The sequence below is a fragment of the Callithrix jacchus genome, chromosome 19, assembly GCF_049354715.1.
Source record: "Callithrix jacchus isolate 240 chromosome 19, calJac240_pri, whole genome shotgun sequence".
Classification (NCBI taxonomy): Eukaryota; Metazoa; Chordata; class Mammalia; order Primates; family Cebidae; genus Callithrix; species Callithrix jacchus.
The window spans coordinates 33,175,447-33,201,274 of NC_133520.1; the positions used below are offsets into that span (position 1 = coordinate 33,175,447).

Here is a 25,828-nt window from a genome sequence, read left to right on the forward strand (position 1 = left end):
AACATGTAAGAAAGCCTTTAATTTTATCACCATAAACATTAGACTCTGATTGCTCACATACAGTATAAAATATTTACTCCGCTAAATAAATAAGACAACATTATTGCAAACGGCACTTAAATCCCCTGAGAGATAAGACCTCCTTAGCTCAGGCAGGGGGTGGTCCTGAGTTTCTGTGTGAGATTCCCCAGATATACTCTGGGGGCTGAGATGGACAAAGGCTTGGGAAACCACACTTTGTGCTTCTGGTCCTGCAATAGCTCCAAACAGGGTTGTGGAGCCAGTGGGGAAAGTTGGGGGTGGGGGAAATTTCAGGTAGTGCCTTCATCAGCCTAGTCCCAGGCCAGGCGTGGTGGCTCACACCTATAATCTCAGCACTTTGGGAGGCTGAGGTGGGTGGATAATGAGGTCAGGAGTTCGAGACCAGCCTGGCCAACATAGTGAAATCCCGTCTCTACTGAAAATATAAAAATTAGCCAGGCACGGTGGCGCAAACCTGTAGTCCCAACTACTCGGGAGGCTGAGGCAGGAGAATCGCTTGAACCTGGGAGGTGGAGGTTGTGGTGAGCTGAGATCACACCACTGCACTCCAGCCTGTACAACAGAGCAAGACTCTGTCTCAAAAAAAAAAAAAAAAAAATATCAGCCCAGTCCTAGAAAGAGTAGAGGGGAGAGGAAGTGGGGGGGACCAGGCTGGGCCGAGAGAAGAGGGATGGTTAGGGAAGCTGCTGAGACCTGAAGCCCCACCCTCCACCTTCCTTCCATACCCTAACCTTGGGTAACAGCATTTGGAAAATCAGTTGGAACAGTAGAATTTCCAAGGTCCTGGGTTAGGCATTTTTGGGGGCCAGACCCCAGGAGAAGATTCTGGCAATGATCAGCCCAATGCCCAGCTATCTCAGGGGACCTGATTGCTGGGGATCCCACCCTACCCAAATCTTAGACACCAACACAGAAAAGCTAGCAATGGATTCCCTTCTACTTCGTTAAATAAATAAATTAAATGTTTAAATGCCTGTGTCCCTATGATGGCAACAGAGGGACCAACAGGCCAAGGTGAGAGTTGTGGTGGTGGTGGTGGGGAATCAGCAAAAAGGCAGTGCTGTGGACTGAGGGGACACGGTTCTTGTGTACTGACCCTCAGAACTCTACCCCTGCAAATAACTTTCATACTTTCAAATCCCATGGAGGAGTGTTTCATCCTAGAAACTCCCACACAAGGACTACATTAAATGAAACTGTAAGTTAAGGTGGCTTGGAGGTGGGAAACCAGGTGGCTGAGTTTATTCAGCTCCCAAAACCCTTCTCTAGGTGTGTCTCAACCAGGAGGCTAGCTGTTAACCCTGAGCCTGGGTAATCCATCTGCAGAGTCCCCGCATTCCAGTGCATGGAGTGAATCAAATGCCCTGCCCTTCTGGCCTCTCTGTAGAAGTCCAGACTGAAACCCACTTGGAAGGTGTCCAGTCTGGCAGCCCTAGAGACTGGGAAGAGGGGAAGAGGGGAAGAGGGGAAGAGGGGAAGAGGGAAGCCCCAGCCCCCAGCTGTGCAGCTACACACCTCAGCGCCACAGGGTGGCAGCGGAGAGCCACACTACTTTGGCAGCAACAGAAACTGGTGGCCAGCCCAGCAGCCCCCAGATGGGGCTAACAGGAGTGGGGAGCTGGGACCCAGTGAGGCAGGCCCTCCACCCCAATGTGCTGGAAGTATTCTATACTGAGTATCTGGCCAAGTCGCTCTTGTCAAATACTACCTGTGTAGCAAAGTAAATGGCAACCAGACCCAGGCCTGCGGCAGACACCATATAAGCAGTGACAGACTGGCTGAGCTGGACAATGGAGCCCATGAACAGGGACGGGGCCACCTGGGATAGCAGGAAGGCACTATCCAGAATGGCAAGGTCCAGGCAGATGCCCCGGCCTGGAACCACCCTGGCCTCGGCGGGCTCACCCACCACCACGCGCACAGAGACATCACAGGCAGAGGCCCCGCAGAGCGAGGGTGAAGGTGGGAGCAGACCACTGCCTCCAGCACCCACGTGTCCATTGGGGAAGGGAGCTCCAGGCTTCGGGCCTGGCAGGAAGCTGGTTATCAGACTGTCCTCACTGCTGGTGCCTCCAGCGTCCCCTCGGTATTTGGGCAGGAACACCTAGGGCGGAAGGGTGAAGAAAAGGGGAAGGGGACAGGTGTGTACCCAGCACTAGGACCCCCCCAAATGTGAGAAAAGACCCTCGCCTCCATCCCAGGGTCCAGAAAAACACAGGCAATGGGACTTCATGAGAATCAGGAGCAGGAGAGAAGATGGAGACCCTACTTGGTCTGGGTCTAGCCAAGACCCTTCCTCAGGAATGGGAGAAGGGTAACGGGGCAGGGCAGGGACAAGGGGACAAGTCTGAACCCTGAAGTCTAGGGCTCCTCTAGCCTCTTAGAACAGGTAAGAGGCAGACAAACCCAACACCGCAGGTCAGAAAGAGAACAGAGCTCCAAGGTAAGGAAAAGACGCAGGGAGAATGAAGATGGTGGGAAGAGAGATGCACAGAATAGAGGAAGAAGAGCCAAGGCAGGCCCTGATGGCCCACACCCACGCAGGCTCTCCTAACCTTCTTCCTTCCTGTCTGCCCTCTGCTTCGACATCGGAATTCCTCATTACCCTGTGCATAGAAGCTCTGCCTCTCTGGGGTCCCAGAGGCCACTGAAGTCGCTGCCCTGCCATGAGGTCTCTGTCCCCAGCCTTGAAGCAGGGAGAATCCAGTAGACCCCAAGCAGGCGAAATGCCCCTCTTCCCACCTCCCCCGGCACCAGCTGTGCTAATGTTGAAGGCCTCTCACTTCCTTCCCGCTGTCTGCCTTAGATCACGGTGACTGGTCGAGCACCATCCCCTTGGTCCCTACCCTCAGTGGCCCAGAGCCTCCTATTAAAGGACAAGGCCAGGACTTATCCAACACTATCCCTAGGCCAGAAGAGTTGGGTTGGCTGCATTTGAGAGCTAGGAGCCATGGCAGCGCTCAAACCTGGTACCAGGGAAGCCCGTGGCTCACCATGCAGCGCAAGTGGGCAAAGGAACAGGAGACAGCATGCAGCGGCAAGCCCGCCATCAGCTGCTGTTAGGAAGGGGCCTCCCAGGACTTCTCCCTGTCTGCCACCCCAGGAACGTCCGTGAGGCTGGAGTCTGGAGTGATTCTGAGGACAGACACACTCCTCCATCTGGAGAAGACGGCTAGCTCCAGAACATTCCCTGGCACAACCAGCATGCACTGAGGCCTGGCTACTGATGTCAGCCCCGTCCCCAGCCCAGGCAATCAGAAGAATAGAGGCTGAAGGTTATCAGTGGGCCAACAGGAGTCTCAGGAACCAGGCGCCCCCAACCAAAACCTTAGTCCCTCCCCTCCAGGCCTCCCACCCTGCAGCTACCTACTCAGTTAACCAGCCTCCCATCTGTGAACTTACCTACTTCTCCTCAAGTGCTACGAGGCGCAGGGGCAGGTCTTCCCCACAGTCTGGGAGCTCTGTGGGAGCAGGCCTGCATCTCCGCTTCTCTTGGGACACCCCTGCCCCGCAAGGCAGAGTCCAGCCCCCAGGGTTGTAGCTCAGTGAGGTCAGTGGAGGGGACTAGGGTGACCACACTGCCTGGGTTAGGTGGCTTCCCAAGGAAGGGGGTGCCTGGGGGTTAGTGTGGGGCTGACCAAGAAGGAGGTCCCCACAGCTTACACAGCGTCCAAGCAAGTGGGTTAGGTCTACATCTGGGGAAGTGGAAGAGGATGGAGGCAAAGGAGAGGGGCAGGAAAAGAAAAGGGAATTAGACAGAAAAGAAAAATAAGCCAGAAAGAAAGGGGGCAGGAAGGAGCCTGCCCCATCTCAGTGACCAGAGCAGGACACAGGCTGTCAGGTTGCCACTCCCTGAAAAAAGAGGTGTTGCTAAGGCCGGACCAGTCCCACTCCCATCTGCTGAGGCTGTGTGGGCCAGGGGTCACCTGATCCAGCCCCTGCCTCTTCATGGAACAGCCAGGCTAGAAGCCTAGGGCTCCTGCTGGCCTATCTCTTTGGGATTCCCAGACACGGATTTTGCATTTCCTGCAATCATCCATTCAAGTGCTTCATAGTCCTGACCCCAGGAAGTCATTCCCAGAATCTAATCTACACTCTTCTTCTGCAGCCCAAGCCTCTGGCCCTGGCACTAGGATGAGCTTCCTCTCTGATCCAAAGAAGACTTCTCCAAAGTTGCTTGCCAATACTAGGCTCTTGGCTAGGCGGCCTCCCAAAAACCCAGACCACCCCTCCACCCTGACTCCACCCACCAGCCAATGAGTACCTGCTTCTCCCGGTGGTAGAGGGAGGCCAGTGTGTAGGGCAGGATCTGCAGGGCTGAGAAGGTGAACCCGGTGAGGGCAGCTGAAGCCGTCACCACGGCCACACTGTGGGACAGGCATGTGGCACCGGCAGCCACAGGGAAAGCTGCCACACTGGCCAGATAGACTGCACGGGTGCCAAATCGCTGCACCAGCCGGTCCATGACCAGAGAGAAGACCAGGGAGATGGCGCACTGCAGGAAGAGCCCCAGACTGCCCATCCGCACACCTGGAGAGGGAGAGAGGCTATCAGTGCCTGGGAGGGAAGGGCATGTGCAGTCTCGGGAGAGATGAGAATGTGGGGCCACAGGCACCTGCTGGAGGACACCTGCTGTAGACTAGCCCTGCTCCCCAGTGCCCTTCCCCTTTCTACCTGTAGCAGTGGGAGGCTAGGTTCTTCCACTGGCCCTCAGAGGATGTGGCCAAAGCCACTTGCTAAAGGCAGAGGAAGGGGTCTAAAGGTTTACTGGGAGTCTCAGCTGTGGGGAGAGGAGGGCGAGAGGCAACACAAAGGTAGCTGGGAATAGGCTTCAAGATGCTTCTAGGACGTTTGAACTGGAAGGCGCTGGTGAGATTATGTGGTACATCATTGGGGGAGCAGAGGGCACACTGTGGCTGCAGCCAGGCCGATCTGAAATCCAGCCTTGACTCCTCCACTGCCTCTAGACTTTGAACAAGCTCCGCCTTTCCTTCTGCCAAATTCAGGCAATGACTCTGATCAAACTCCTAGAGCCGCTGGAGGCCCTCCTGAAACTGCAGGCAGAGCTTTTCCACACCCATGAGGAGCTGTGTATGCAGACGGGGTCCATCCCTGCTTTCCTGACGGAGAGGTCGGGGCCAGGATGGAGAAGAAACAGCCCAGACACAGCTCCGAGTGTCCTCTCTGGTACCAGCCTCCGCAGCCTTACCTTCATCATAGTGTCTCCGGGCCTCAGTGCCCGGCTCAGCTCGGGGGACGCCCTGGTACAGCCCCTCACCAACGAAATCCGTGTAAAACAGCGTGAAGGTCATGAGTGCCATCCAGCTGCACAGCTCAGCCACGAAGAGCCGGCGCAGGGTACGGGGCATGCGGCAGCACAGCTGGTGTAGACGGGGAAGCAGCGCGCCCAGGTTTCGGAAAGCCAGGCGGGCCTGGCATGGACAGCAGCGGGGCGGCAGGGAGTGGGCTGACAGTGCTTCTGCGGGCTCGGCTGGGCCCAGCACCGCCTCCTCTGCTACCAGCAGTGTGGCTGCTACACAGGTGAGGAAGATGAGGGTGAGCAGGCCAAAGAGGCACTCCTCCTGGGTGCCCAGGTAGGGGGCCAGGGCACTGGTGTCCCAGTCAATGGCAGGCAGGAGGTAGCCCAGGCAGCCCCCAAGACTGATCATGAAGGCATAGACGGAGTAGGCCTGGCGACAGTGGTCCGGGTCCCGGAAGAGGTCAGAGAGCAGGGCCTCCAGTGGGGTGAAGCACACCTGGCCGCAGAAGTCCAGCAGCCCCACACCCAGGATGAGCAGTGCCAACTCCAGGGGCCTGGGATCCGGGCACAGCAGCCCTGCCAGCCAGCCAGCCCTCGGGATGAGAAAGAGGCTCAGCAGGATGCCTAAGGACAGCGCCCAGATGAAGGGCCGCCGCCGGCCATAGCGTCCGCGCCAGTGGTCACTGGCTGAGCCTAGGAGCGGGACAGAGACCAGGCCCAGCACTGGACCGATGCCTGCAAGAAGGGGAAGCAGTATGAGTCAATAGCTGGGACTACTAAAGGGCAAGGGGAAGGAGAACCAAGCTCTGTGAGAAGCTTGGAAATGACATTCTGTACTAGACACTGCGCTGCATCTTCACAGGGGTGCTGTAATCTGTACTAGACACTGCGCTGCATCTTCACAGGGGTGCTGTAATCTGTACTAGACACTGCGCTGCATCTTCACAGGGGCGCCGAAATCTGTACTAGACACTGCACAGAGTGCTGTAATCTGTACTAGACACTGCACAGGAGTGCTGTAATCTGTACTAGACACTGCACAGAGTGCTGTAATCTGTACTAGACACTGCACAGGAGTGCTGTAATCTGTACTAGACACTGCACAGAGTGCTGTAATCTGTACTAGACACTGCACAGGAGTGCTGTAATCTGTACTAGACACTGCACAGGAGTGCTGTAATCTGTACTAGACACTGCACAGGGGTGCTGTAATCTGTACTAGACACTGCACAGAGTGCTGTAATCTGTACTAGACACTGCACAGGGGTGCTGTAATCTGTACTAGACACTGCACAGGAGTGCTGTAATCTGTACTAGACACTGCGCTGCATCTTCACAGGGGCGCCGAAATCTGTACTAGACACTGCACAGAGTGCTGTAATCTGTACTAGACACTGCACAGGAGTGCTGTAATCTGTACTAGACACTGCACAGAGTGCTGTAATCTGTACTAGACACTGCGCTGCATCTTCACAGGGGCGCCGAAATCTGTACTAGACACTGCACAGAGTGCTGTAATCTGTACTAGACACTGCACAGAGTGCTGTAATCTGTACTAGACACTGCACAGGGGTGCTGTAATCTGTACTAGACACTGCACAGGGGTGCTGTAATCTGTACTAGACACTGCACAGGGGTGCTGTAATCTGTACTAGACACTGCACAGAGTGCTGTAATCTGTACTAGACACTGCACAGGGGTGCTGTAATCTGTACTAGACACTGCACAGGAGTGCTGTAATCTGTACTAGACACTGCACAGAGTGCTGTAATCTGTACTAGACACTGCACAGGGGTGCTGTAATCTGTACTAGACACTGCACAGGGGTGCTGTAATCTGTACTAGACACTGCACAGGGGTGCTGTAATCTGTACTAGACACTGCACAGGAGTGCTGTAATCTGTACTAGACACTGCACAGAGTGCTGTAATCTGTACTAGACACTGCACAGGAGTGCTGTAATCTGTACTAGACACTGCACAGAGTGCTGTAATCTGTACTAGACACTGCGCTGCATCTTCACAGGGGCGCCGAAATCTGTACTAGACACTGCACAGAGTGCTGTAATCTGTACTAGACACTGCACAGGGGTGCTGTAATCTGTACTAGACACTGCACAGGGGTGCTGTAATCTGTACTAGACACTGCACAGAGTGCTGTAATCTGTACTAGACACTGCACAGGAGTGCTGTAATCTGTACTAGACACTGCACAGGAGTGCTGTAATCTGTACTAGACACTGCGCTGCATCTTCACAGGGGCGCCGAAATCTGTACTAGACACTGCACAGAGTGCTGTAATCTGTACTAGACACTGCACAGGAGTGCTGTAATCTGTACTAGACACTGCACAGAGTGCTGTAATCTGTACTAGACACTGCACAGGGGTGCTGTAATCTGTACTAGACACTGCACAGGGGTGCTGTAATCTGTACTAGACACTGCACAGGAGTGCTGTAATCTGTACTAGACACTGCGCTGCATCTTCACAGGGGTGCTGTAATCTGTACTAGACACTGCACAGGGGTGCTGTAATCTGTACTAGACACTGCACAGGAGTGCTGTAATCTGTACTAGACACTGCACAGGGGTGCTGTAATCTGTACTAGACACTGCACAGGGGTGCTGTAATCTGTACTAGACACTGCACAGGGGTGCTGTAATCTGTACTAGACACTGCACAGGGGTGCTGTAATCTGTACTAGACACTGCACAGGAGTGCTGTAATCTGTACTAGACACTGCACAGGAGTGCTGTAATCTGTACTAGACACTGCGCTGCATCTTCACAGGGGTGCTGTAATCTGTACTAGACACTGCACAGGGGTGCTGTAATCTGTACTAGACACTGTGATGCATCTTCACAGGGGTGCTGTAATTTACTCCTCCTATCATGGGTATTACAGATGCCCCCATTTTCTTTTTTTTTTTGAGGCAGAGTTTCACTCTTGTTGCCCAGGCTGGAGTGCAATGATGAGATCTTGCCTCACTGCAACCTCTGCCTCCCGGGTTCAAGCGATTCTCCTGCCTCAGCCTCTTGAGTAGCTGGGACAACAGATGCCTGCCACTATGCCTGCCTAATTTTGTATTTTTAGTAGAGACAGGGTTTCTCCATATTGGTCAGGCCAGTCTCAAACTCCCGACCTCAGGCGATCCGCCCGCCTAGGCCTCCCGAAGTGCCGTGATTATAGGCATGAGCCATTGTACCCGGCCAGATGCCCCCATTTGCAGATGGACAGACTGAGGCATGGAGCAACTAAGAAGTGATACTTACACAAAGGCACAGAACTAGGGAGGATAAGAGACAGCGTTTCAGCAGGCAGTGTGACTCCAGAGCCTGCAGTCTTCACAGGGACCCCTCTCCCTGGGGGTGAGGGTTGTCACACAATGGTGGCTACTTGCCTTCTGTGGCTTTTGTAGAATTTATCTGCAGAGTCAGGAGCCCACCCCTTGTCCTAGAGCAAGTCCTGGCTGGGAGACCGTGATGGAGTCCCAGCTCTACTGTTCAGCTAACCTCTTAAAAGCCTCTGCTTCCCTCTCTGTAAAATGGACGATCTCAAATGGTGGCTATAAGCATTACATGAGGTAATAGATTATAAAAGGGCTAGCCAAAGGTGAGGAGCATTTCTCCAGTGTCTCCTATGAGCCAGCCACTGAGGACCAGGGAGCCACAGGTGACTGGGATATGTCCTTGGTATTCTCTTCTTTCTCTTGGTGTGCCCCCTCAGCCCAGGGTCATCCTCCGACCCAGCAGACCACCTCTCCCTCCAAGCAGCTCCCTGGTGGCACACATCTGGAGCAGAAAGGAAGGAAGGCCGTAATGACTCACCCAGCACCATGGTCATGAACTTTTCCTCCACGCCCACTTCCAGCAGCAGAGGCGGCACATAGGTGATGCCTGCGGCCAAACACACCTCCAGGCCAAAGGTTAGCAGGTTGACCAGCAGGAGCTGGGCTTTCCGGTGCCGCAGCAGGCGGCTCACCCACAGCCTCTGGACCATGGTGGGCCAGGCAGGCAGGGCTCAGGGGGCCGTTCAAGCCCTCCAGAACTGCTTCGTCTCAGCTCTGCTCCAGAAGCCGCAGCCTCTCCTCCTTGCTGCCGCCAACTGCCTAGGAGTCAGCCAGACGCCCATTTCCGCCAGCCCTTTGGTGCTGGTCCAGCTTCTCAGCCCATGCTCGACACCTGCTGCTATGGGGCACCTCAGTGGGGACACATCTCATCACTCAGATCCTAGAAGGGTGGGGCAATCACAAGCACATCAGGTGTTAAGTCCTGGGAGCCAGGTCTCCAGGATTTGCTCTGAATTGTCTGGATCCTGATCATTCACAGGCTGGCGATTGGGCCGCCACTGAGGTGCCACCCCCTGCTGCCCAGCCAGGAAATGCATGTTAATATTAGCCTAAGGCTGACATAATTAATAAGGCAAATATGACTTTTTAAGCCTCAGCACACTGCAGAGCCAAACAGGTGTTGGTTATTCTCTGTTTTGAAAAATCTACAATTGCCTTTGCCTGCTAGTATTGGAGGGGGCAGAAATCAAACCAACTGAATTTTTAGTTGAGCAGGCCCAGCTGTCAAGGTGCCCCTGCAGACCCTGTGCCAGGCCCGGATGTTTGCTTTTCTCTTTCTACTCCCCAAACCTGGGCTGTTCAACTCCCTCTTGTTAAGAATAACACATCCTATTCCACATGGCCTGACCAGGAGCCAGACTGCACAACACCTACCCGCAAAGACCAGGATGAAGGGAAAAGGGAGGAGAGGCTGTGCTGCGCTGGGTTGAGTTTTAGAGAAGGCTCCCTGGGATGAGCCCAGGCCTGAAAATTTCTCCCTTGAGATTCTCCCTGAGTTCAATGTTCACGGGGAAGAAACAAGCCTACATACGGCTGTCCAGCTGTCATGGGAGAGTGGAGCCGTCCCCAGGTTCTAGCTCACAGGGGCATGAAACCACACCACCCGGCGACACCTGTAATGATACCAGTGACCCCCTCCCCCCGAGCTGGCAGGATGCCCAGCCACTTCCAGGGCAGCCTTTCTGAGCTCCTTAAATGGAAGAAAAAGGAATTTTTCTATGCTCCTTAAGTTTTCTGCAGAGAAGCCTCACACCCTTTCCTACTAGCTCTGCCTCCTGTGCAGAGACAGCCATCCGTATCTTCCCCACCAAGTAAGTGGCCTCCAAGTCCTGCTTCCTGACAGTAAACCCAGTGCAGTCTCCTCTGCTTAGAAGTGACTATGAAAAGCCAGGTTCGGTGGTGCATGTCTGTAATCCCAGCACTTTGAGAGGCGGAGGTGGGCAGATCACCTGAGGTCAGAAGTTCAAGACCAGCCTGGCCAACATGGTGAAACCCCATCTCTACTAAAAATAAAAAAATTAGCTGGGCATTGTGGCGGGCACCTAAAATCCCAGCTACTCGGGAGGCTGAGACAGGAGAACTGCTTCAACCCGGGAGGTGGAGGTTGCAGTGAGCTGAGATCATGCCGCTACACTCCAGCCTTGTCAACAGAGCAAGACTCCGTCTCAGGAAAAAAAAAAAAAAAAAAAAGAAGAAGTGACTACAAAAGGGGGAACCAGGTCAGGCATCAAAAGTAGGTACTACAGAGGGTGAGCCTTGGTGAGGAAAGGAAGGAGGCTCCTTATCGGTTATCCATCCCAAAACAGAGGAAGGGAACAGAGCTTCCTGGCACTCATGGCTGGACACCTTCCTTCTCCTCCCCAATTCAGTCCCATAAATGCTACTGAAGGGCAGCTACTCTGGTGCAAGGACAACAGTGGCTGAGGGCCTGGCTCCAGTCTCCTCCACCAGAAATCACCCACAGCCCCCACTCATGCCCTCCTCCAATCTCAGCACCTCATAATAAAAGGCGCTTCAACTTCTCTTATCTTTTCACATAATACTAAGCGCCATGGGGCCTTGCATGTTACAAAGTGTGTTGTGGTGCTCTGAGCTGTGCCACAGAGAAAGCAGACAGGGCTGGGTGTGGTGGCTCATGCCTGTACTCCCAAGGCTTTGAGAGGCCAAGGCAGGAGGATCGCTTGAGCCCATGAGTTTGAGACCAGTATGGGCAACACAGAGAAACCCCGTCTCTACAGAAAAATTAAAAATTAGCCAGGCATGGTAGTACGCACCTGTGGTCTCAGCTACTCAAGATGCTGAGGTGGGAGGATTGCTTGAGTCTTCGAGGTCGAGGCTGCAGTAAGCAGTGATCATACCACTGTCCTCCAGGTCTGTGTGACAGAGGGGGACACCGCCTAAAAAAAAACAATCAGACGGCTATCAGTCCTGGGTAAGATCTGTTCACTCCATCACTACCTTCAGGGGCTTTGCAGCTGGCAGACCACGAAGGAAGGAAATTGAGATAAGGCTGGGCAACCAAAAGCCTTCTCCCCTAAATCCTGCTCAGATTCCGGCTTTGGGATGGGGCACAGGGCCTCCTATGGAGGTGGCATGAGGAGGCCTGTAAAATACTGCCCCATACTATCTCCAAAAGGAAGGTGGAAGGCCAGCCGCCAGTCTTAGCTGAGAGTCCCTCATTGCTGCATTTCCATGGTGCCCCCAAGAAGGAAAGCAGGAGACAACACAGAGACCAAGAGGCAGTGCCGCCCAGTCTAAAGGGAGGGGTTCTGCGGCCAAGGGATTCCAGCCCTTGTTCTGTGAGGGCCGTGAATGCTAGCCTGCTCCGGGCTTTCAGGAGACCAGGTCCTCCCTGAGCAAACAGAGACTCTGTTAGACCCAGCCTCGCCCAGAACCTGCACTCATTCTCCAAGTCCCGGCTGCTCCCTATTTTTTAAAATAAATTTCAGGCCAGGCACATTGGCTCACATTGGTAATCCCAGCACTTTGGGAGGTTGGAGTGGGACAATGGCTTGAGGCCAGGAGCTTAAGAACAGCCTGGGCAACATAGCAAGACCTTCTTTCTACAAAAATAAAAATAAATAGGCCAGGTATAGTGGCTCATGCTTGTAATCCCAGAACTTTGAGAGGCTGAGATGGGAAGATTACCTGCAGTCAGGAGGTTCGAGACCAGCCTGGCCAACATGGTGAACCCCTATCTCTACCAAAAAATACAAAAATTAGCTGGACATGGTGCGGTGTGCCTGTAATCCCAGCTACTCAGGAGGCTGAGGCAGGAGAACTGTTTGAACCTGGGAGGTGGAAGTTGCAGTGAGCCGACATCACGCCACTCCACTCCAGCCTGGGCGACAGAGCAAGATTCCATCTCAAAAAATAAATTAAATAAAAATAGCTAGGCATGGTGGCATGCACCTATAATCCCAGCTCCTCAGGAGGCTGAGGTGGGAGGCTCTCCGGAGCCCAGGCATTCCAGGCTGCCAGTGAGCTATGATCACGCAACTGTTCTCCAGCCTGGGGACCACAGTGAGACCTGGTGTCTAAGAAATCAAAAAAACAAAAATAAACCGCAGCTCTCCAGCAACCATTAATCATCCCACCTGCCTTGCCCCTCCCTTAGTCCAGTTCCCAGGCCCCCCAGGAATGAGCAGATCCTTCTTAGCCCACATGGGGAAAAAAACACAAAGGAGTAAGAAGAAGAGTATCCCCCAACCTCCTACAGCCCAGGTAGCTCATCAGTAGCCTTCCCATTCCTGGGGTGCCTTTCTCCATTGCCCCCCACCCCTACCTAGACATTCTTTACCTGGTAACTAGGGCTTGAGCCAGGTGGGGAAAAGAGTTGACTAGAAAGGCAGCAGTTCCAAGGACCCCCTGTTCTTTGGTTGCAGAGCCTGGCCTCCCTCTTTTGAGTTCTACTCTGCCCAGGGGGTCCGGAGTACTCTTGCCACCTCCAGACTTGACTCTGCCCAGCCCAGAATTGCCTGAGGAGTTCCAGCCCCATAAGCACACGCTACCTCCAAAGTCCCTTTTCTTATCTTTGCCTCCGTTCCAGTGCCCCAATGCCTATGACTTCATCCATACTCCAGGGTCCTCAGGCTAAGGACACCATAGTGGACTCGAACACTAAGTCCAGCTGCTCGCCATCCCCTCCAGGGCCTTCATCCCTGGAGCACAAACAGAGGAGGCCAGGCTATCTCAGTTCTCAGGCTCAGGGAGGTGTGAGAACAAGAAGTCTTTTAGTACCACTTTCCCGGCCACCACTCCCATCAGCAGCCCCAGGGCAAGCTTCTTGCCAAAGCATGCAAATGACAGATCAGTGTTGGAACCCGGCCTCCTGCCCCAAGTCTGGGGAACTCCCCTGTCCTCCTGAGGACAGGGTCCAATTCTCCCCTACACCCTCTAGTCCTGGAGATGCTTCTGACGAAAATCCTCCTGCCCCACTACTCCTGGAACACTTTGTCTGGCAGACAAGATCAACCAGAAGAGCCAGCCTCACAGCATTCACCTGGCAAGGAGTGGAAAGGAAGAGGAGGGAAGTGGAGGGGCTGACCTCTCAGAAAGGCAAGGAACAGGAGGCAGCCTTCTAGGACAAGACCCTCTCATGTTCCAACTATCTGCCCTCCTCTCTGGACCCAGCGATTGGCAAGACAGCAGGAAAGTTGAATACCAAGGCCTCTGGGAACCTTTGTGGAGCTCTGCCCCAGGCCACCCTTCCTCATCCTTAGGGGAAGAGAATCAAAACCCAGACAGGCCAAGGACCCTGAGCAAGGTCAGTGAAACTGGATCCTCACTGCCCCTGTCCAGGTGCTGGGAGATACATGCCTCTCATGCATCCCAATATGTGGCACCCCCAGGGCCCCAGCAAGAAAAGGAACAGGGAAATATTTACCTAATGAATGAATGGCTGAAAGCAATGGGAAGTAGTAGAAGCAAAGGTGAGGGCTTAGGTCCTCCTCCTCCCACGTGCTCCCCACACACCAAGGACTTTCCAGGCCCAACTCCAGAGGGAGCAACTCCTACCGGCTCAAAGGTGGTGAGTGGCCCAGATAAACCCTCCTGGATTGGAAAGCCCCCATTCAGACCGGACCCTGAGCAGGGAGTTTGGGGGAAATGAAACTGAGCAACAGGAACAAACTTGGCCTGAACTTTGTCCAAAATACAGAAGACAGAGTGGCAGAGGAGAAGGAAAGCCGACCCGAGCCCACTCTCTGGTAGCTCCCTCAGGGAAGGGAGGGTCAGAGGGGGATGTATAAAGAGGCCTTTGAGGGCTTTCAAAGGGGCTCCTGACACCCCGCGCGGCTGAGGTGGAGCTGGGGGAGCAGAGCTGGGGGAGCAGATTCCCTCCGCAGACAGACAGAGGCCAGTGGAAGCCCAGGCTGGGGTAGCCCCCCGCCCCGGGCCTGTGTCAGGCAGCAATTCTAAGGCCTCTTTATGCAGGCCAGTGTCAAACCCCACCCAGGCACATCAAACGGCTGCAGCCCCCACCCTGACCCCGCAGGCTGGGCGACCCTGCGTCTTCCCTGCACACTCACAAAGACCCACTGCTTTCTCCCAGGCTCCTCAGAAGCAGCTCCGCTCCCCTTCACAGCCACCCTGCAGCCCTCCCCGCAGAAGGGGAAACTGGGGACTGGTGAGGCACGAGGATTAATGACTCAGCTGAGGCAAGCGGGTGGGGTCACCCTGGGCCAACCTCCTGGACACACACCCCACCAAGGCTGCCCTGCCCCAGATCAGTGTGATGGCCAGGAAGGGGGCGACCCCAGCGCCTTGCTCCAAACTGAGCTCTCCAGGGTCCTCTAGCTTGGGGGCAGGGAGTAGACCTCTCCGGTCTGAGGGTTCCCCAGGCCACATCCCCATTACCCACCCCCCACTAGCCCCAGTCCAAGGGGACCAAGGCTGTCACCTTACCTAATGAAACCTGGCACACTGCACTCCCCACATGAGCCCCACCCTCACAGCAGCTCCATAGGAGCCTTGGGGGCACCCCAGCCAGGAGATCTGGAAGCAGGCATTCTAGTGAGGCAATGAGCTCCCTATCACGATAGATCCCCTTTGTGAGTGGTGCTGTGTGCCTGGGCTGCTGGGGAGATGGCAGGAGGTACACGGCGTTAGACGGCCATGGCTTTGGTGACTCCCAACCCATTAAGTCTTTGATTCTCCGGAACCAAGTATTTCCAAAGCAGTGAGGGTCTCTGTTTTCCCCAACCCCACCCTAGAAAAAAAAACAACAGTGATTTTCAGAAAGAGCGGAGGCCCACGATCTTGCAGGGCTCCCAGGGGCACCTGAGGACCCCACTCAGAATGAAGCCTTCCCACCTCAGGGACTCCTAAGAAAGAATAAGGGCTGGCAGTGGGAAGGGGGACCCCAGCCGCACCCCAGACTTGCTCCCTGGTGCCTGCCTCCCCCAGGGCCCGGAGGCCAGGGATTTAGAGTTCGCCCTGCTGAGCTGCCTTTTCTTCAGCAGGACTGGAAGCCTTCTGCTTAGCAGCTTGTCAGAGAGGGTGAGGGGGCTGCAGGCCGGGACACAAAGGGGGATTAGGGAGAAACCTCTCGGCCTGCAGAGTAATCCATCAAACTCTCTCGGGCTGCCAGAGCCGGCCCCTTCCCACTCAATTCCCCTTCCAGCTGCTGCTGGCCCCCACCCCCACCAGCTCCTGAGCCCATCGCATCGGGCAGCAAAGAGAATCCCAGGCCCTAGGGGGGCAGAGGGGGCACACCACAGACACTGGGAAAAGGGCAACGGCTCCCTCCCCCCGACCCCCAATGTGTGAAAACCCAACAGGTGGCAGTGGCGTGGTGGAGAGTGGCTTTTGTTGCCCTGTCTGAGAGCCCCAGTCCAGCTTTGGAAAGGAAACAAATGCCAGAGGAGATTGGGGGAAGGGGAGGGGAAGGGACAGAGGGGATGGGACAGAGGGGAAGGGACAGAGGGGCAGTCCCTGGAACCAGCACTGCTCTCCCCTCCCTTCTCCTACCCAGTGACAGGGATTCTGGGGCTGGCCTGACCCTCACCTTGGCCAGTCAGTCCTGGACAGCCTAAGCTGAGGCTGAAGCATGGGGACCCTCCCAGGGGTCACCTGGCAGTCCCATGGTGACAGTCAATACAGGCACACATTCTGACTCTGGGCACCTGGGCCTCCCAACCACACTGAGAACAGCTGCAACCCAAGGTCACACTGGGCATGCCCTCCAAGCCAGGACCAGCAGTGTTCTTCAACCTGGAGCTCTCTTCCACCCGAGGGACCACAACCTTCTGAGTCCTGACGTCCCCAAATCCTGGCAGACTCTGCAGGGTCACCTGGGTTTGGGCGTCTGCCTGACCTGGGTTTGCATGCCAGCTCCACCATGTATTATAACTGCATGAGCCTGTAACTTGACCTCCCCAAGACTCAGTTTCCTCATCGACAATGAACGATAGCAGGCCGGGTGTGGTGGCTCACGCCTGTAATCCCAGCACTTTGGGAGGCTGAGGAGGGCGAATCGCCTGAGGTCAAAAAGTTCAACACCAACTTGGCTAAAATGGTGAAACCCCCATCTCTACTAAAAATACAAAAATTAGCCAGGCCCAGGCATAGTGGTGCATGCCTGCAATCCCAGTTACTACTCAGGAGGATGAGGCATGAGAATCTCCTGAAATCAGGAGGCTGAGGTTGCAGTGAACAGAAATCGTGCTACTGCACTCCAGCCTGGGCAACAGGATGACTCTGTCTCAAAAACAAACACACACGAAACAGAAAACAGGAAAAAAAAATGCATAACAGCAGCCAACACTGAGGTTATAACACATGCCAGGCATTCTGCCATGAGTCTTAGTCTTCCAATGATGCGATGAGGTGGGTACAATTAGTATACCCATTTTATAGGCATGGAAACTTAGATTAATACCACCAACTTTGCCTTTATAGGGTGAGGTGGCTCACGCCTATAATCCCAGCCCTTTCGGAGCCAAGGCAGGTGGATCACAAGGTCAAGAGATCGATACCATCCTGGCCAACATGGTGAAACCCCATCTCTACTAAAAATACAAAAATTAGCTGCGCATGGCGGCGTGTGCCTGTGATCCCAGCTACTCAGGAGGCTGAGACAGGAGAACTGCTTGAACCCGGGAGGTGGAGGTTGTGGTGAGCCGAGATCGCACCATTGCACTCCAGCCTGGGTGACAGACCAAGACTCCATCTCAAAACAAACAAATAAAAAACACCAATTTTGTACATGTAGAATGTGCTTGAGACACAGGATATGAAAGTTCCTGGTAGCCACTTCTTCAGTCGCCTCCTCGGGGAGGAAGGGCTTTCTCATTCCAAAGAGGAGCAGCTGTGGTTAGGGGAGACCAATTACACTTTCTTCTGGGTTTTCATATTCCCCTCTCATCCATGTGCCTCCCCCACCACACTAGCGCACTAGCCCGTAGCAGCAAGAGGAATGCCAAGAATGTAACTGCCTCCCCAGGTGCTGGACCCAACAGGTGAGGAGAGGTCACTGCAACAGACCTGCCTGCTTGCTGGAGGAAGGCTGAGCCGGGAGGTGGAAGGTGGGACAAAGATCCCATAGTTAAGAGACAGTGTGATTTCCACTCACAGGGAAAATGAACACAGTGGCTGATCCCTACTAACTGCCTCAGAGGCGTCTGGCATGTGCTAGGTAGGTACTTGATATACTATACCTTCTCTCTAATAACTCACACAATGCATACACTCCAAATCCAAGGGAAGTATTTAATATTCATATTCAAGGATGAGCAGCTCAGAACATAACATGCCAAGGTTGCACAAATAAAAAGTGGTTGAGCAGACAATTCAAACCATTGGAAAATGCCGAAAGGTGCTCTGAACTCGGAGCCAGGAGACAGCAGTCCTGTTTCAACAGCCTGTTTTTGTAGCCTAGACAAGCCATCTCACCTCTCGGACTCAGTTTCTGCACCTGTCAAAGTATCCAGAGCTCATCTGGATAATGCCAAAGGTTCTTTCCCTCTGTGCAGCCAGGTGATCTCACATGCATCCCCTACCCCCGTAGGTGCTTTTTCACAGGCACGTACCCCCAAGGGCTCACTGATGAGGCTACGTGGCATTGAGGAAGGCACTCATGTTCCTAATAGGAATACAAAAACCCTACTTTGTATTTGGACTTTCATGGCCTCCCACAAATGAGTCAAGGGGAAGCAGGTGGAGAAGCATGCCCCAGCTGCACTTACCCCATCCTTATCTGCCCACATACTCTCAAGTACCAACAGAGGGCCAAGGGTCAGCGGTCACCTGAAACTGAGCCAAGTAACCAGGACATCTGGGCACAGAACTGCCCTCTTCCCTAGTCCTTCCCAGAGTTGGACTCTGTTCCTGGCAGAAATTAGTAACTGAATTCCCTCCTTGGGCCACAATAAATGCTTCCCTACAAGGCAGGGCAGTACCAAGAAATTCCTTGGTCCAAGGTAGGGGAAGAACATGAGAGGGGAAGAGGGAGCTTGGCACAGTGTCCAGGCCACTCGGAAGTTGCCTCCCTCCATTCTGCCTTTTCCTACAGCCCCTGGAAAGAGAAGCCTGAATGGCCTTCCTCCTACTGAACTTGAACCCTGCCAGTCAGCCAGACAGACAGCTCTGCCCATTCACGTACAGCCAATCTTGGTCTTCCCCTTTACCCTGGCCTCCCTTAGGAGGTGAGGTATACAGGAAAGAGGCCAGGAGACTGAGAATCTGGGCAAACCTACAGATGAGCAGCACCCTGGACCTAAAGTCAGACCACGATGCTGGTTCCAGCCCTGCCATGTCCCTCCTCGAGGGTTTCAAATACGGTGACCAGTAAGCCCTTATTAGACCTGAGTCCTAGAGGCTGTGGTCAGTCACATTTATAACCACAGGGCTCCAAGTCAGACTCAGTTCTCTGCAAGTGTGTTCTCAAAAACACTTACTCCATGGTGAGCAAGGAAAGAGTGGGGCCCCAAAGAAACTCATTTTCAGAATTAAGGATCCCAAGCTTGCTGACACTTGAAAGTATACCTCAGTGCACACAATCTAACCTCCCCTAAGGGAACGTCAAACAGCACTGAAACCCACCCACCCAACAACACAGAGCATCAATTGTGCATAAACCCGCTGTGAAGGTGCTGGGGACACAGAAACAACTGATCGCAGCTCCCTTTGGCAAAAGGGATAAAATGCAATCGGTGTGCAATGAGGTAGCACAAGTGTGAAGACATAAATCCACGGCGGAGGGGGAGACTGAAGGTGGGGGCACATGCAGTTCTTCCAGGGCTTCCTAGAGGGAATGGCCATGTTGCTTAGCCTTGAAGGATAAGCGGGTAGGTACTACACAATGTAGGAGCATGGGTAGGAAGGATCCCTTTTCCTCCCCATCATAAGGGTCAGAACTGACACCTCTATAACAAAAGCATAACAGGCCGGGCACAGTGGCTCATGCCTGTAATCCCAGCACTTTGGGAGGACAAGGCGGATGGATCACTTGAGGTCAGGAGTTCGAGATCAGCCTGGCCAGTATGGTGAAACCCTGTCTCTACTAAAAACACAAAAAAATTAGCTGGGCATGGTGGCACGTGTGTAGTCCCAGCTATTCAGGAGGCTGAGGCATGAGAATCACTTGAACCTGGGAGGCGGAGGTCTCAGTGAGCCAAGATTGCACCACTGCACTCCAGCCTGAGCAACAGAGCAAGATGCCATCTCAAAATCGACACTGTCTCCAAAAAAAAAAAAAAAGAAAGAAAAGCATACAAATTTATTTGATCACAGTTTTATATGTCACAAGAACCTTTAGAAATGAAAACCCAAAGACCCAGGATAAAGTATCTTTTTTTTTTTTTTTTTTTTTTTGAGACTAGGTCTTTGACACCAGGCTGGAGTGCAGTGGCACAATCTCAGCTCACTGCAACCTCCACCTCCTGGATTTGAGTGATTGTCCTGCCTCAGCAACCTGAGTAGCTGGGACTATAGGTGTGTGTCACCATGCCCGACTAATTTTTATATTTTTAGTAGAGACAGGGTTTCACCATGTTGGCCAGGCTGGTCTTGAACTCCTGACCTCAGGTGATCCACCTGCCTCAGCCTCCCAAAGTGCTGGGATTACAGGCATGAGCCACTGCACCCAGCCTAAGTATCCATTTTTATGCTTAGGTTTGAGGAAGCACAAACAGGATGCAAAAATGTGATCAGACAACAAGGGTATGAGCTAATAGACTAAGTGGTGAAACCCAGCAAGGCTTGTCCAGATTCTTCTTGGCCTCTCTGTGGCAGGATTTCTTCCTCCCAGGAATGGGGTAGGACCCCTCTGCAATGAGGGCCTTATAATCTACTATCACACAAGATAGGTCAGATAATTTCTTTATGGCCAGTTCTTACACAGAAAGGCAGGAGAAGGAGTAATATTTTTAGATTATATGGCTGGCTTTGGGGAGAAGGGTTCTAGTTTCTATGACCTGCCTTGGAAAAGGGGGATTCACTTTGGTCTGCCTCGGGAAAGAATGAGGGATGAGGGACAGGAGGTGAGACAGAAACTTTGCCTGAGGCCTTCACTTTGGGGTATCATTTTCTGAGCCCCAACAGCAGAAAAGGGTGTATGTGTATAAAGTAAGGCCCTTGGATCACTCCCAGCCCTCCTTTTGGCCTGTCCCAGTGAGGTATGCTGGAAAGAATACCAGACTCAAAACCATGAGACCTGTTTTTGATCTCAGATCCGGGCTGGCCATCTGCGTGTCCCTAGATGATTCAGCACACCTCCCTGCGCCCCCAAATAAGGGAATTCACCAGCACTGGGCTCATTTTTGCTTCCAACTTCCCCTTCCTGGACTGCCTCTCCCTCCACCTGAGCCCTGCCCAGCTCAAATCTCACACCTCCTCCACAGCTCCTCTACACCCCCCTGGAAACTGAGCCGTCAAGTATCCCCTCTGCTCTAACCAGGCAGCCCCCAGGGTTGGAGGCTGCCCACAGTCCTGAGAGTCTCAGATTTGCAGTCTTTTTCCCACTGTCATCCTCCTCACGAGTGCTTCAGCTCCTGGAAAATGGGGAGCACAGGCCCTGAGAAGAGTAGGTGCCCAGCAGAAGGCCTATGGATAAGGCTGAATCAGGATTCCTGGAGGAAGTGATTTCACCAGTATACCTGGGATCCAGGCAGGGCCACGCTCAAGCTACCTGGGTGCTCTGCTCTCTAGGGACAGGAACCAGGAGTGGGAATCTAAACTGCCACATCCCTAGAGACGGGCCAGGCACTCTTAGCTTGAACACTATTTGCCAACTCAAAGTACACTTGAGATGAGCGAGGCCAGGGGGCAGGGGTGCACACAGCGACAACAGAGGAAAGATGGGAACTGCTGTTGTGGGCTGGCTGCTCCTAAGGGTATCCTCTCTGGCTGGGCATCCTGTCTATCCTGGATGTGGTGACTGGGGGACTGTGAACTACAGCACCAGAAGGTGGCCTCCAAACCCCTTCTTGTTGGCTGGTCCCAGCTCCCTAGAAAGTGATCTCCAGAAGTAACAAAGAAGGGGAAAGGAACAAACATTTATGGAACGCCTGGCATGTGCAGGCGCTTGGCTGAATATGCACATCACGCTTAATCCTCACCATAACCATGCAAGGTGAATCTTATCTCCATTTTACAGGCAATGAAATCAAGGCCAATAGGGGAAGCAGGCCCATCAGAAGCAAGAGAGTCCATAAGTCAGTCAGGGCCAGTGGCAATACTGCGGATTTCTTCCCGTGGAGGAGAAAACACAGGCCATGCAGTAAAATAAGGGATTAAACAGGAAGTTCTGGCCAGCAATCAGGACCATCCCGTGATGGCTCTGTCACCACCTGCCCCCCTCCCCAGCCCAAGCAGGGACACTTAATACACTGGACAAAGCTCAACAATCTAGCTCTATTGCTGGGAGTCGAGTGGCATCAGTGTTCAAGACACTGGGTCTGGTACCAACTGATCCAGTCTCCACCCCTGCTGCCGAGCAAACAGGGCCACTAACTGTTCAAAGAAAGCTAGGCTGGATTTTTTTTTTCTGGACACCAAAGAATAGTGCAAAACATCCTAAGGGTTGGGGAGGGAGCCCAACTTCGAGCAGAATCCCAACTTCGGGGTGCCATCCCTATACAGTTTTCCTAAAAATAACAACAAATAACTTTTTGCATAGAAGGCTCTTAATTTCTCAGAAGTTTCTCTGAATTCATATTCATGGCACCCTTTTCCAGCCTGGGGGGTACACTCTGGGAAGGCAAGCTGGGCAGGGGTTTCTGCACTAATTAAATACAAGTCACACAGTAGCAAAGTAGAGAAGAGACATGGTCATCCAATCCTGGTGTGATCTTTGCACAGGACCACAGGTTCAACTGCGGATGTGTCCTTCGTAGCTTACATATAGTTATCTAGGATCTAATTCCCTTGCTAAGAAACTCTGGTTTCTAAGTGTACGCCACAATGATTGGCTCTATTGTCACCAAATAACAGCAGCTGACATTTATCAAGCTCTTTTTACAAGCAGCTGCTGTGCTCAGAGCTTTACCTACATCAGCTTATTTAATCCTGGCGATACTCCGAGATAGGTACTATTATCCTCCTTTTGCAGAGGAGGAAGTTAAAAGTTTAAATAACTTGTGCAAGAGGAAATCAGATTCAAATCATTTTGCCAAAGCCCAATCTCTTAACTATTCATACGAACTCCCCGAAGTCCAGGAGACCTTGCTACCAAAGAAATAAGGTCTACAGCAGGTTTTTATTTTCTGTTTTTTAAGAGCAACACCCAAGAAGAGGGTCCCAGGCTAGGCACTGCTGTCCGTTCAGTCACAAATGATCAATATAATATATAGTTGGTACCAACATTTACTGAGCACTTATTATGTGTCAGACATACAGCTTAGTACTCTATATACAATAATAAAGCTTTAATTTTTAGACTTTATATATAATGTAATTATATGTTTATAAATTTTATATCTGTCATAATCTACTTAACAAAGCTATATACTAGGTATTATCATCCCCATTTTTCAGCCAGGGATACTGAGGCTTGGATGAGGTTAAGTAACTTGCCAAGCTAGTGGAGCTCAGCTAGTGAAGCAAGTGAAGCAGCCAATATAGAAACTGTCTTTCTGGCTGGATCCGGTGGCTCACGCCTGTAATCCCAGCACTTCGGGAAGCCGAGGCAGGAGGATCACTTGAGGTCATGAGTTCAAGACCAGCCTACCCAACATGGCAAAACACCACATTGACTAAAAATACAAAACTAACCAGGCATGGTGGCAGGTGCCCATAATCCCAGCTACTTGGGAGGCTGAGACAGGAGAATCGCTTGAACCTGGGAGGTAGAGGTTGCATTGAGCTAAGATCACGCCATTGCACTACAGCCTGGGCAACAAGAGTGAAACTCCATCTCAAAAAAAAAAAAAACAAGAAACTGTCTTTCTGAGACTCTGGGTGTTTACCCATTATGTTGAGTTATCAGGCTGTGATGTCCAGATTCTGAGGCTCCGGGTGTTTATCCATTATGTTGAGTTATCAGGCTGTGATATCCAAAGTACTTAAAGTTAACTTTACTTTGAGTCTTCAGACCAGCCCTGCTGGGGCTGAGAGCTCCAATTTGGGTAAGGGGAGAGCTGGAAGGTGGCCTCCACTATCCCTCCTCTACACAGTGGCCTGGAAGGGGGTCAGGAGACCATCAGGGATTGCTGTCTACTCCTCCTCCTCCTTCAAGGTTATTTAGGGAGCCAGGAGGGATGGGGAAGTTCACCACACACTCCATGAATACATGGGAAAACTCCCCCTAACACACACCCACTAAATTGGGGCCTGTATGTCCACAGCTGTACATTCATCCACAGCTGTATTTTTATCTCCAAACTCATCCTGCTGACTCAAGCTTCATTTTCTGAACACTTTCAGAACAACAGAGTCCTGGCTCCACGACAGGCCTGGTGGGAGGAGATAAGGGAGGAATGAGGGAATGGGACTGATCCAACAGAAGGGCCTGCGACCTCAAATGACGTCCCACTTATCCCCTAGAATATGCTGCTGTATGGGCTTCCTCAGCCTTCCCGTCTAGCCTGGACCTCCTGGGCCCTCCTGGCTCCCTGAATAACCTTGAAGGAGGAGGAGACCCTCACCTCTCAGGTCTTAGGTGGGGAAGGAGAGAGTTCTGCAAACGGCAAACAGGTGAGATGTGGTGGTACCTGGGCATCTGGTGCAGCTTCCCAGAGCTCTGGGCCTAGGCACGCCTGCTGGAGAGCCCCAGAGACCTGCCACTGCCACTCCCACCCCATAGGCCAGGCTGTTCCCCAGGCCTCGGGCAGGTGAGTCCATACCAAGGCTGCCTCTGGCCTGAAAGGAGATCTAGCCCGAAGCCCCTAGGACCCCAACCCCACCCCTGAGCAAAGGTTCCAGGAGCCCAGCAAGGGTCACTCTCGGCCCTGGTCAATTGGCAATGCCCGGCTGCAGACTCCAGGGTAGCAAGAGAGCAGCTGGGCTATTCTTAGTCCCTGCTCCACTGGGATCGGGTCTGTGTAACCGCTGAAGGGCGAGTCCTCACCAGGTACCTACCATGCCAAACCTCTCCCTACCCCCAACTCTGGCCCTTAGGAAAAAGAGGAGGTCGAGGAACATGCCTTGGGGTGGGAAAAAGCTGAGCAGGTCAAGAGTGTCTGTCAGGAGCATGGCGACTGATTCAGAGGTCAAGGGCAAGAGCAACTGACAGGACTGCAGTGCCTGCCGGGAGCGGGAGACTACAGGAAGGCCTGACTTCGCACTCAGGAGAAAGTCTGCGGGTCCCTGGGACTCTCCAGCAGGCGTGCCTAGGCCCAGAGTTCTGAGAAGCCGCGCCAGATGCCTAGGTACCACCACATCACACCTGTTTGCCATTTGCAGAACTCTGCTTCCCTACCTAAGATCTGCGAGGCGAGGAGAAAACAGCGGCCTTTCTCCCTCCCCAGAGGGGTAAACTGAGGCTGAAAAGGACACACGGTCACACAGTCACACACAGTCCAGCCCCAACTGTGTGCTCAGAGCCTCGCCCCAGGTCTAAATTCCGACAAGGCTCAGTTCCCTTTTCCTCCCTTAATAACTCTCTCACTCTTCCTCGAGAAACCCGGCCAGGGCCAGAGCACCTCGCGAAGCCACAGCCGTCTTCCCCCGTCCCGGCTCCCCCAAGTCCCGGACTGTGCGCGCCGCAGTGACTCATCCTGCCCCTTTCCGGTGAAGCCCGGACAAGGGAAGAAAATAAACGCAACTTTTCAAAGAAAAGTCTGACGCGGGTGACTGCAATAGGAGCAGCGGCCGGTCCGCCAGCCGTCGGCCCGGCCCGGCCCAGCCCGGGGCTCCTGGGAGGAGCCGCTCCCCGCCCACTCCGCCGCCCCGCACCTCCTGCCTGCCCGCCCTCGGCGGAAGAAAGCACCGCTCAGCGGGGACTTGTGCAGGCGCCGGGCACTCGGCACCCGCCCCGGCAGAGCGCGCGGGACGCGCCCTCCTCTGGGATTCGCGCGGGGCTCGGCGCGCAACGCCCCGGACGGCCACGGCGCGGCCCCATCCCGCGGGGTGCAAAACACGCGACACCGCGGAGCTCGGCCGCGCACTGCTCCTCCCTTTCCCGCGCCGGGACCCTCACCCCTGGGAGAAGAGGGGGCGCGCTCCTACCTGGCCGAGGCGCGCGGCTGTCACCCGCGGCCAGCGCGTGCAGGCTGGTCACCCCCCAGCTTCCTTGCCCC

At 53.6% G+C, this 25,828-nt stretch overlaps 1 protein-coding gene across 2 annotated transcripts; it reads right to left on the minus strand.

The window, feature by feature from the left end:
• On the minus strand, positions 1-25,823 carry SLC45A3 (solute carrier family 45 member 3). Of its 2 annotated transcripts, none has more exons than XM_002760723.6 (6): positions 25,758-25,823; positions 11,426-11,548; positions 9,130-9,531; positions 5,252-6,037; positions 4,307-4,572; positions 1-2,146 (listed from the first exon to the last, which is right to left on the minus strand). In XM_002760723.6, the coding sequence occupies exons 3-6, from the start codon at positions 9,299-9,301 to the stop codon at positions 1,709-1,711; spliced, it is 1,662 nt and encodes a 553-aa protein (XP_002760769.1). In that variant the 5' UTR covers positions 9,302-9,531; positions 11,426-11,548; positions 25,758-25,823; the 3' UTR covers positions 1-1,708. The 2 variants fall into 2 exon arrangements, with proteins under 2 accessions (XP_002760769.1, XP_017822094.1); XM_017966605.4 differs by lacking the exon at positions 25,758-25,823 and adding an exon at positions 14,681-14,777.
• Positions 25,824-25,828: the final 5 nt, after the last annotated feature.

Bases quoted from the DNA above. Each gene is read 5' to 3' on its own strand.
- SLC45A3 (XM_002760723.6), bottom strand. From the start codon at position 9,301: ATGGTCCAGAGGCTGTGGGTGAGCCGCCTGCTGCGGCACCGGAAAGCC. The intron at 6,038-9,129 runs GTGAGTCATTAC...CCCTTCTTGCAG, and splicing joins GTTCATGACCATGGTGCTGG to GCATCGGTCCAGTGCTGGGC. The intron at 2,147-4,306 runs GTACTCATTGGC...CTTCCGCCCTAG, and splicing joins TCTACCACCGGGAGAAGCAG to GTGTTCCTGCCCAAATACCG.